Source organism: Mesitornis unicolor, unplaced genomic scaffold (assembly GCF_000695765.1).
Source record: "Mesitornis unicolor isolate BGI_N332 unplaced genomic scaffold, ASM69576v1 scaffold16715, whole genome shotgun sequence".
Classification (NCBI taxonomy): Eukaryota; Metazoa; Chordata; class Aves; order Mesitornithiformes; family Mesitornithidae; genus Mesitornis; species Mesitornis unicolor.
This window is the reverse complement of record NW_010187668.1, coordinates 53,648-65,692: the sequence shown is the minus strand read 5'-3', so window position 1 is coordinate 65,692 and position 12,045 is coordinate 53,648. Positions and strand designations below refer to the sequence as shown.

The 12,045-nt window shown below is 38.9% G+C and overlaps 1 protein-coding gene across 1 annotated transcript in view; it reads left to right on the top strand.

Annotated features, from left to right (window-relative positions):
• Positions 1–12,045, top strand: part of LOC104541468 (ribosomal protein S6 kinase alpha-2) — a 68,598-nt gene that overhangs the window by 22,788 nt on the left and 33,765 nt on the right. The window contains exon 8 of the mRNA XM_010185536.1: positions 5,686–5,750. Coding sequence (XP_010183838.1) covers positions 5,686–5,750 — 65 coding nt within the window. The remainder of the gene's footprint in view (positions 1–5,685; positions 5,751–12,045) is intronic.

Here is a 12,045-nt window from a genome sequence, read left to right as displayed (position 1 = left end):
ATGCTATGCTCTGTGCCTTTCACTTTTTCATGCTCTGGTAGCACTGTCCCTTGCTTCAGGTGGGGCAGCGTGTGAGCTGCTCCAGCCTTCTGCTTTACTTTGAGTACTGTAACACTCACATTTTAGGTGAATGGATGTTTTCTGCCTGGCTGCAGTAACTTATCCAAAGCCCCTACCTCATGCAGAGGTCAGACAGGGTGGCTCAGCTGTTTCCCAAAAGAGGAGAGTATGGAGCAGGCTGCCTCTCACTGTGACCAGTGAGGAGTGAGGAGAGCAGAACCTGAGAGTCCATGCTCCACACAGGGATCAAGGGACAACCTGACATCCCACAGGGCTGAGCATGAATGGGGACCTGGTCCATCAGCACATTTCTGTGGCCCCTCTCCTCCCAGAGGGACACCTGTGGAGTGAATGCCTGTTCATAGGTTTTACCTGTTGAATGGTAACTCCCATAGTTACCTGTAGAAAATATAGTGGAAAACCACATTTTCTCAGCAGGTTTCAATTGCTCTCAAACCATTTGTTTGACATTAGACAAAATTAGAGCCTTGGGATTTCTAGGTTTAATCTACATTCAGAAAAATAAGATGCTGCCACAAATAAAGAAATTTTTCCACTCCCCTGCTCTGTTCCTTTCTGCTGGTTCCTCCCTGTCTCCATCTCTTGCTTTTGTTCTGCTCAGCTCATTTTGTGGCTTCCCACAAGCTGCTATCCATCCAAAATGGGGTCCAGTAAAGTCAGTGGGAGTTTCTGGATACTAGTCCTTAAATAAAAAGCTACTCACTAAAATAAGCAAAGTTGCTTACTTTTAGCCATGACAATTCTAGCCCTCATATCGTCTCCTTTTTAATAATGGGCAAATGCTAAATATCAAGGTTTTAAACCCGAGGTTTATTGAAATACTGGAAAGGCTGGGAGAAAGGAAGAGATTATTTATAACACAAACATCCAAGGACATAAAATGTAAAAGAGTAATAGAAAAATAGGTCTTAACATTTGAGACATAACAGTGGAAAGCTTCTGAAGGCTTTCTCTGTTTTAACTGATTGAGAATCAGCATGAAGGACGATGAAAACAGACTTCTTGGTAACAAAAGAAGGAATACTAAAATGGTTGGCCTAAATTCTGTACAGAAGTCAGTAGGTAAAAACACTTCAACTTTGTGGATTTTAGCTTTTTCTGGGAAAGGAATAATAGTCTGATGTTAATAGAAAAGTAGGTTTAGACATCCTGTTTTGAAAAATCTTTGGAAAATTAATGAAGCATGCTAAAATAAATGAACTATATTACGGATCAAACACTTTTTTTCAGGCATTGTTTCAGAAGTTTGCAAATCTGGAAAGTGTATTTTGCTCCAAAGTATTTTTAACATTGGCAAGATGAAAGATGCTGAGCTTTGAACATAATTTTCTTCTGACTGACATCTTGCTTTTATGTCATTTGTTTTTGATATTTTAACAAATAGAAGTAAAGATTGATGATGTATTCTAAAATTTTTCTGTGAAACTTTGTTTTGAAGCTTTGGATTATTAATGGAAATAAGCTAATAGAGTTGAAGGGAGATGCTCAGACAAAGCAGAGAAGGAATTTGGTAATCCACTTTACCTGAGTCTATTTTTAAATCTGGTGCCTGTGCTTTAGAACAAATTTTTTCTTCTTCATTTCTTCCTTCCTTCCTTCCTGCCGCTACCTGTTCTTTTCTGAGCCTGCACACTCTGCTGTACAAATAGTCTGCACGACACTGCTTTCATAGTATTGCTCTGATAAAGTACAACAAACTTCATATTGTGGACAAGCATAATTTAAAATTTTTAAAAGAAATTAACTGAAATATCCAGGCAAACAAGGACTAAGCATCTCAGAAAGCAAATTGTACGATGAAGGTGTTCATTACATTGCTAGGAATTTAGGCAGGGGACTAATTCTTACTTGCCCTAAGGCCTGGATCTACTCAGGTAGGTAAATGAATGTTAAGAGCATTTCAGGAACTCCCTGCACTGCTGAGCAGTATCAAACCTCTGAAGTACTTATAACGGAGAAGCTTGGCCAAGAAAGTATAGAGTAGAAGTATAAGCCAGTAGATTCAGAGTAAAAGCCAAATAAATAGTTCTTATTTCCTTAATCCCATGTTCTCAGAGAATATACATTCTGCTTTGGTACATAGAAAACTTTGTTTTTCAGTTTTATAATATAATGAGTTTTAAAAAACAAGTTTCATCTTTGTTAGAGTGACTGTAACTCTTATAAACCTTAGGAAGATATTTCAAAAATTCTGGTCTACTAAAAATAATTCTGAAGCTGTGGAGGCACTAAAATTTTGTTATCTGGGAACTCTTTCTGCTCCTTTTGAATATCCATATAATCAACTTTCAAATTTAATAGGTCTTTTTCCCCTTAATATATTTCAAGATTCATTGTTCATAATGATTCAGTAATCAAAACCAATTACAAGTAAAACATTCTACTGTTACTGCTCATAGACACTTTTATTACAGGCATAAAACAGTCCTAGATAATCAAGTTCTCCTTATTAACATGAGGCTGCTTTTGTACAAATCCTTGCACTGTATAATGTGTTTAAACTGGCAATTTGATCTGAAAGCATTATTTATCTTCTCGGACCCTTAGGGGTCTGGATGGCACACAGGCATATTTGGATTGTGCTGATTATTCTTTACAGATAGGTTTGATTACTAAATTAAAATTAAAGTTTGAAAAGCAACCAGAAAGCTAGAGGAAGGTGAAAGATTTGCAGTCACATGGTGTGCCATCATACACTGCACCTCATCAGTTTTGCTAAATACCCATGAATATGCCAAGAAATGTCCATCCCCATGAAACAAGACTTTTCAGTTATGACCACTCCAGAGCTTCTCTTTTTGTCCATGAAAGCCCATCTTTTTTCCAGTACCACTTCAGATTTACACATGGTAGATGAATGGCTGAAGCATGCTTAGCAAATCCAGAGAGACTCCACCATAAGTACCGGTGTCTAACCTCTCCTGTGGACTTTGGGAGTCAGGGTTGACCCTCCAGGCTCCCAGAGCTGTCCCTGAACGTGCCCTTGGGCCACCTCCACTCTCCAGTTGAGGAGAGAACCAGGCCACACACTGCTGCCTGCAGCCACAACACACAGCCCAAGAGGACAACCCAGCAGGTCTCATGACAGGGAAGATCAGGGAAGAAAAACTGCAAGAAGCACTGAACCTTCTCCCTGTTGTAAATTCAGTTGCTAGTAATTGGAAGTGCTTCACTTTTAGCAAAATTATGCTATTTCCACCCTAAATCTTTTTAATATATTAAGCTAGCTAGAGATGGAGTCCAGTCCTGGCACTCCTAACAACATATTCCTTCTGTGCCAGAGCTCTGAGGTGGCCCCTAGTGGGAAATACCCATTTTTTCAAACAAATGCCTTTGTCAACTGCATACTGCATTCCTTGCTGCACACTGTGGTTCCCCACTAAGAGAAGTAGCTATCGGTGGGCTTTTTCCTCGGTTCTGATTTCTGTGGTTTTGTGGAAAAAAGAACAACAGTAGCAAAAAGTGTGGCTTTTGAATAGATCATATGGAAAAGGCAGGTCATTCACATCACACAGCAATGTATCCATAAGCTTACAGAAGAGGGAAAAGGGCAACAGTGGGGGAAAGGACACAGCAGAGAAGATTGAATACATCAGTAGTTATCCTCAGTCTAGGGAATGATACCAGTAGCTTACAGTGTTTGTAGCATTTATCTTAGTCCTTTGAAATCAGTTTGGCACTTAGGTTTCATGTTATGTAGCAAAGAACATCTACTGCACATTACAAAGTTTCTAGTTGCTGCTGCTGAACACAGAACATTTTTCATGTTACTTCTTCTCTGAAGAGTTGCTTAATATAATTCTCTTCTGAGTAACTGTGTTTGTTTTGTGTTTCTGTTGGCGTTGCTAAAATCAGAATGAATCTACCAAGGGTATCTAGTGCAGACTTTAGACTGTGCATTGAAAACATGTGCTAGCGAAGACACAGAACAAGTCTTATTACTATCTAAGTCTTAGTGTTGTCTTGTTCAGTACCCATGGGTCATAAGCAACTGCCTAGGGAAGAGTAAGAATAGGGTAAGCAGATGTGATACTTCACTCTATTTTTCTCCTAGTCTATACCTGCTTTAAGGTCAAGCAAGGAGTTTCCTGAACCTCTTCTGGTTTGTCAATGAAGTAATCTTCAATAGATTTCTTTCCAACATACTTTTCTGACCCCCTCCTGAACCCATACAAAGATTTTGCATCCACATCATCTTTTCCAAGGAATTCAACATCACACAACTATCTGTTTCCTGAAACACCTTCAGGTTGTTTTGAACCTGATTTCTGCTAGCATCATTTAATTACCTGTTGTAAACCCCCTTTGTCATGTGTTACCAGGTTGAAAAGTCCAGGCCTACTCAGTCATTCCATACCATTACCTGTTGCTCTTTTTAATTTTTTTCTGCCTTTAATAAGTATACCCTTATTGTAAGTGAGGATGCCAACTACATTCCCTACTCATGTTGTAAGTGTGCAACAGACTTATGCAGTGACAATGTTAACTGTGTTCTCTCTTTTGTCCTCTTTTCTCTTTCTAAGATTTGATTTTATGTTGTGTTTGCCTAGAACAACCCAAGGACCTCACTCCTCAGTGAGGTTGATCACCTCATTTTGTATGACAGGCTAGGATTGTTCATCCTCACGTGGGTCACTTACATTGGTCTATACTGTAAGATTACCAGGATGAGGAAGTAATCAGAAGAACATTCCTCTTGCTTTACTATCCAGCAGGCCTGAGAGACAATCCTGCTTGTTATGTTCATAAAGTGTTTGCTTTTCATATCCATTGAATGTGAATGTTAAACAAGCTGTAGGAAGCCATTCCTGATCAGTGCATTTTGGCAAACATTGGTAATGTCTTGTGCACAAGGAGAGTAGATGTCACATTTTAAAAAAGCTTGCGTAGAAATGACCTTTCTGAAGCTGCTTGTGATGCTGATCTTCAGAAAGGAGAAATACTGCCTATAAAAAGCTGAGTCCTCTGGGGTACTAAGTGCCTTTTGCAAGGTACTTATGAATCCCAAGTCCTTTTGGGAATCAAGGATGCTCAGCATTCTTGTAAAGAAATGCTGGGTACCTTTCAAGAATTAATTCCAAAATTGCAATGCAAAGCCTTTGCTTCCAGATGTTATTTCTCCTACTGGAAAATGAAAGGTGCTGTTAATAAAGTCAAATCAACTCCCAAACTGGCATGCTAAACCATCTCTGACAGTTGTTTAATTATTACTGAGCAACAGTTGTTTTTTGTTAGAGCACTGAAGCAAATAAATTGAACTAAAGGAATAAAAATGCAATCTTCAGTGAAGATATAAGGCAAAAGTAATGAAGGAATTAGATTCATTATCAGATCTCAGACGATTTTCCCTAAATTTCCTAAATTTAATGGTGAAGGAAACGTACTATTGAGAGTGATGATTTTGGTACACATGGAAATTTGAAGACAGCATTTGAAGATGAAGAACCTAAAACTGTTATGGCTGTTGCACTGTTCAGGGTTTATTGACTAGAAGATATGTTTAGATGATTACTCCGATTTGTTAGAAGAAAAGAGGAGACAGGTAGGAAGGCTGAAGAAGAAATGTCATGCATGACTTCATTTTGATTTTCATTCTCTTGTCAGGTGCTGGATTCGATGGCGTGGAAGAAATTAAACGTCACCCTTTCTTTGTTACTATAGACTGGAATGTAAGTGTTGAAGTGTTTTATTTATTCTTTTTATTATTATTTTTCTTAGCCAATTTTTTAAAGACAAACTGCCATCCTTAGAAAAAAGATGAAGTGAACTCTAACATATTGAACCCAGGAACTAGAGCCTTTTAAATGGGTGCCTATGTCTCTTGCATACATATTTGGCAATATTAGGATTACAATTGGACTCAAAGAGCTTAAAGGTCTTTTCCAACCTAAATGATTCTATAATTCTATATATATATTTGTTCACATACCCACAAATAAAAGAAATTGAAAGCTGCTTTCAGCATTGCCAGTTTTTCTAACTGCTTGTCTGTGTTTTGTCTGATGGTCTGGCTTATCATGGTACTACCTGAGGCTATTTGCAGTGTTCTGCAGAATGATTTCCACATTCAGCTCTAATAAACATGATGCATTGATCATGGGAGCTGGACTGGGGTGAAAATGAGCAGCTTTAAATGAAAGAATTCCTGTAATATTTCAATTGCAAAATAAAACAGAAACAAAGGACTGGGCTTGAAAGAGCTACTCCAGAGGGCAGTGATCTGATGCTCTAGGTCCCTTCATCTTTCTACTTCTTCTTATTGAAATACTTGCCCCTTCTCATTGGTTTAGGCAAGCTGGACTAAATGCTAGTCTTTCCAATGTCAGGGACATCCAGAAATCATTTTCTCTCTTGAAATTATTCAGAACAGCCCCAGGTCTGCTTTTACACATCTGCCAACAGCTCCACGGATCTCCAAGACGTCCAGATGCACCCTTTTCCCAAACACAGCATGGTGCTACTAAGACTGGCTGGTACAGCAGGTTATGCTACTTTATTCTGGGGAATCATAAAGCTTCCAACAGGATAGCTTTGTTGACCCCTTCTTGTCCCTTTTGGCCTAAGTGACCATAGGACAGGATCTGGCCCTTCCACTATATCATGATAAGGGCTACAGAAAAGCACAACACAGAGGGGGCTTCAAAAGAGTGATTTTTACATTACTGAGTATACAAGTCAACCAGCCAGAACAGGAAACAGAAACTCCTCTTACAAGTAGTTGATATTTTATTGAGGTGAGTCATTAATTTAACATCAGCACTCAAAACTGGAACAGCAAACATTTGATCAGACATAACATGGTTCACATAAGACATGTCGGACATGATTCACAAAATGGTAAACAAGAGTTTTATTGCTGTCATCTACAGCTCATAAAGCTGGTGGTGTAGATTAGCTATGTATTCAATTTAGACTTGCAGCAGGTGAAACCTTACATTTTCAGTGTCGTATTTTTTCATAACTACTTATTTTTATACAAAGTTGGAATCAGACACTTTTTGTTCTTGATCTGGACATCTGCCAGCGCATCAGAGCTCCTGTTTGCCACATTCTCTAGAATTTTCTAGATTAATTATATTTGACTTGTGTTACAGTATTGTTGTCTCAATATTTGATCCAAATTCAGTCATGAATGATAATGTAACAGGTCAACTGATGCAGTTCTCACTATAAATTCTGATAAAACAGCATGAATGTATGTGACAAAGCCTTGCCAAACCACTGCCCAGGGCTTTTCCTTTGTGAAAGAACATTTTGTGGTGCCCAAGTAGCCTTTGAAAGGCCCACAGAATGTTTTCTTTTTCAAAAAAACAAACCTGTTCTTGGAAAGGTTTTCAGCAAAGTCAGTTCTGGACTGTGAGACTCCTCAAGACCACCTTCTCTCATGATGATTGGTGATTGTTTCAAGCTCAGTTATTTAGGGAACAATTTCATGCCTCTCCTAAGGAAAATGTACAGTCTTCCATCATTTGAAAAAGTTCTTATGGACAAGTTAGGAAACTATTTACTACGAAGAGGCTAGGTATGCTTGAACATGACTTGAAGCTAGAGAGGAAGTTGGATTTAATTACCCTTTGGTGTCTTATCTAGACCTCTGACTTTGCTGTAAAATGTAGCTGTAATGACCCATTTTGATCCAACATAATTAGTGCTTGTTGTAGTCTCTTGGAGACAGATGGATGATTATTAGACAGATCAGCTATCATTTTTGTAACTTATTTTCTCATTTAAATCCTAACTTTACTATCACTCATGGAGATCTTGGGAGACTTATCTAGTCACAGCAGCAGTATTGTATGAATTTTAGAGTAGTGTGAGAGCCAGACTGGCTCTGAGCTGAAGCCAGGACTTTGCCGTGTGGTAATCATCCAACCAACTGTTAACATGTTCTCCATGGACAGAAACAGAGCAGGGTCAGAGAACTGAAATGGATCAGGCACATATGTTTAATGCTGATCTCTGTACTGTTGCAGGAAAAAGAGTCCCCAATGGCCTCAATTTGTTCTTCCATCACGTATACAGAATCTCTCACATCGATTTGCAGACAGTCAGCAAAAAACATTGTAGAGGCAGGACATGAATGTTAATTTATTTTATACCTTGGTAATATAAAGATCTTAGAGAGCAAGAGGCAAGCTCTCTTGGAGAGCTTCTCCACTACCTTGACAGCTGTGATAGACAGGACTGCTGCAACTGATAGCATAGAAACTTTCAGCGGCTGTAGAAAATGATCCTCCATCAGGAGCTCCCTTATCATGAAGGGTCAGAATGGGTTAGTGTCTTCTAGAAACCCAGTGTGAAACAGGTCTTTTTTTAAGCAAGACTTTTCCTACATGAGTGATGTGATAATGAAGAACCAACTGCCAAGTTTCTGTATCTCAGTTTAAAAGACATTCAAAGCATAAATGAGAGTTAACTACTTCCTTCTCTGTGTGTCAAGTCTAGCTATCACAGTGAAGAAGTCATCAGAGTCACAGACAGGAATGTATAAATCAGATCTTCATGTCAGAGTACTGTCAGAACTGTTCACTTGGGGTTTGGATTGGGGCTTGGTTATTGTCTCTGTCACTGAAGCATTTACCCGTTGGAGCAGTTGTTTCCTGTTTGTTTCCCATCTTTGATGGCCTTCAAACAGTCACAACCAGAGGGTGCCTGGTTCAGGTGAAGGCAGCAAACACAGTGGAAACAACATATGCAGTGTAAAGAAGCCCCCTTTTATGATGCTGCAGGTGCTTGTGCCAAGCACAGCGGTGCTGATCATGTATGGTGATCCTGGAAAACATGAGTGTAGCCAGAGAATGATTGTCCTCCTCCTATCCTCCTCCCATTCTCTCCCACAGCTGCTTTACATAATTCCCATGTTCAGGGTGCCATTCTTCAGTACAACTCTCCAAGCCACCCTAAGTTTAACTTTTGGTGAATAAGTTACACTAAGTGAACTGTGGACAATCCCACAGAGGTTTTATGCCCAAACTTCAACCGTGGCATGAGCTAATCTCTGTACGATACTCGTCTTTACAGCTATTGTCACCCTGTAACTGAACCCTAAATTCCCACTTCTTAGGGTGAAAAATAGATGAAGGTTTCTTCAAATATCAGTCTTGCTGCTCTAAGGCATTTAGTAGACACTGTGACAGAAATTCAATAGACCCTTTGCTAAATGAATTAACTGTCTTTCATGATCGAGGCTGGGAATCACAGGAAGGAGATTAGATGTCGAACTCCTTCTGAGTTTTACTTGCTTACTACCCTTGCACCCCCTTATCTCCCTAAGACAAGCAGATCCAAAACAAGTTAGCCTCAGATAATATCAGTCATTGACTCTGAGAAAGCACAGTTTGGTTCCTGACTTTTTTATTACTGGTTCTTCTTTCTGGGTCATGTGTAAAGAATTTCTGGCTTTTCATTGAAAATGAAAAATCAAATCCCTTTTTGCAAACTGCAGTCAGAGGAGTGGGCTATAAACAGTAGTTTTTGTTTAGATGACAGGCTAAATTGGAACTAGAGCACATGACACGCTATAAAATGGACTGTCAAGTACAGCTGAGGGAAGGAGTGGGAAGAAAATGGACTCAAGTTCTATTTCCTTCAGTATTAATCAAAGATCAAACTAAACTGAAAACATGAATTATTTAATTGCAGATTTTACCCACAGCAAAAATTGATCCTAATTTCTGAATTCTGCTAGCTTTTCTATCCTTTGCAGGCAATAACACCAAGCCATTAATCTAGGAGAAGACAAGCATTGTAGAAGGTAGTTCATCCTTTTGTCTGCTTATTGGATTTTCCATGGCAGGTAAATGTATCAAGGCAGTTTATTCTCACACTACAGGTGTGTCACTGTGGAGGGTAGCATCTTTCTTTTTCTAGAAGGTGTCTAAGGAATAATTCAATTCTTCATCAAAGAAACTCAGTTGAGGAAATGAATAAATAGTTTTTAATTTAATTAAACAATTTTCTTTTTCTTTCTATTTGCCAGGCACATGTACAGGGCATTTACATCTCTGGGTTTTTTTAGGAGTGCATTTTTTTGAAAATTATGAAAAATTAACTGCTTATAAATAACGAGACACACATGTCACAGCATTTTGTTACTAGTCTCCCCAGTGGATTATTTGACTCTCAGATGAGGAGATGTTCAGGTGAAGTTCATACCAGGGATCTGGCAACATACATTAAGAAAAGATCATTGAGACCTGGGGGAAAATTAGTTATTTCAAAAAAAGGGGATTTTGTTCCAAATCAGAAAGGAAGTTGATAGAAGTTCATAGTTTCTCAAACTGCTATAGAACTGTGTTCTAGTTAATTCATAGGTACTCTTTAACCTGAAGGTACTGATTATCAAAGTCTTACAAGGATGTGAGGGGTTGATAAGTAGACAGAGGCATGGATATGTACCCAGGTGTGAATATCTAAATCAGTACTTTCACACCTTAGAGTTCATCTCCCTCATTTTGTGCATTATGCACTCCCTCTGCACAGCCTCTGGATCCAACAGCCGTGTGTGATGCACAGTGATTTCTGATACCTCTCAGTCACATTTTTCTGTGAGAAGTCAATGCTGTGACCAGTTAAAAAAAATGAGGGTGAAATGTGGGGGGGTTAGAATCATAGAATCATAATGGTCAGAAAAGACCTTGAAGATCATCAAGTCCAAATGTTACCTAGCTCTACCATGCACACTTCTAAACCATAACCATGAGCACCATATCTAGATGGCTTTTAAATACATCCAAGGATGGTGATTCCACCACTTCCCTGGGCAGCCTGTTCAGTCTTTGAGAGCCCTTTCAGTTATTCTTTGCTGGGAAAGAGAGAGAAATTACATTCTTAATAAAACATTAAGGGCTAAGGAATAAATTTCTTCTTTATAGATATGGAAGTAACATGGAAGAAAAAAAATCTCCAGCCTCTTATACTTGTGCAAGATAACACATATACAGTGTTCTTAAGCAGCCAACCTGAAATTTAAATGGTCCAGTTATTATTAACATATCCAAAGTCTCTTTTGAATGCCTAATAAGGTGCCTCAAGAAAATAATTTGGATAGGAAAACCGGGATTTAAACTGGGACAACTGGGACCTCGTACCAATTAAAATAGATGGTGGAACTCCCAGTGACTTCTGCATACTAAGCCAGTATTACCAGGACTTGTGATGTAGATAACTGTTCAAACTTCATGTGACAGCCTGATAGAAATGATCAAAGACAAGATTTGAAACTTAACTTGCTATGTCATTTGCCACTCTGGTTGGTTTTCTGTTGAAAGAGATCAAGGTGATCCATCAGCCCCAAATAATTTTGGGACCATGGTAAGATGTAATAGGTTAATACATTTCACCTAAAATTAGAAATATTCTTGGAAAATCCAGAAGGATCTCATATCTCTAAGGGATTTTTTTCTCTGTGTGTATAGAAAACAACGGCTGTGATTCTTACTGTTTTCTTAGATCAGCTTGTGTCACGTTGGATTTTGCAGTCTACAGGATGCAGGATTTTAAAGGCAGAAGCATTCTGTCTGCAGCAAGACTTCATGTTTAACTGTGTTGGGCTGCCCTGTGGTTTAGTTTGCTTCAGTGAATTGGCTTTGGTCGTGGTGGCTTACTTGCAGAACTGGAGCCAGTGTGGGATGGGAAAGGCCACAGATGACACTGCTCTGCTTGTTCTTGTTCATCAAAGATTTAATTTAGTTACTCAACTCAAGGGCTTCGGGGGAAAAAGTGTTTTAAGCACTGTACCTTTTGCTGATCCTAGTTGTCTAGTCAGAAATAGTAGAAATCATTTTTATCACAAGGAAACAGAAAAGGGAGTCATCTGAGTTGTGCTCAAAGGACAAGCAACTTCTTTGTTTCTATCCCTTCTCAGCAAGCAGATTTGTGATTACACATCTTTAGGTGGTGTGTGACTCATGATGAATCTCAAATCCCTCCCTAGTAGTGGAGGATGTGGGTTAGGGATTCAAA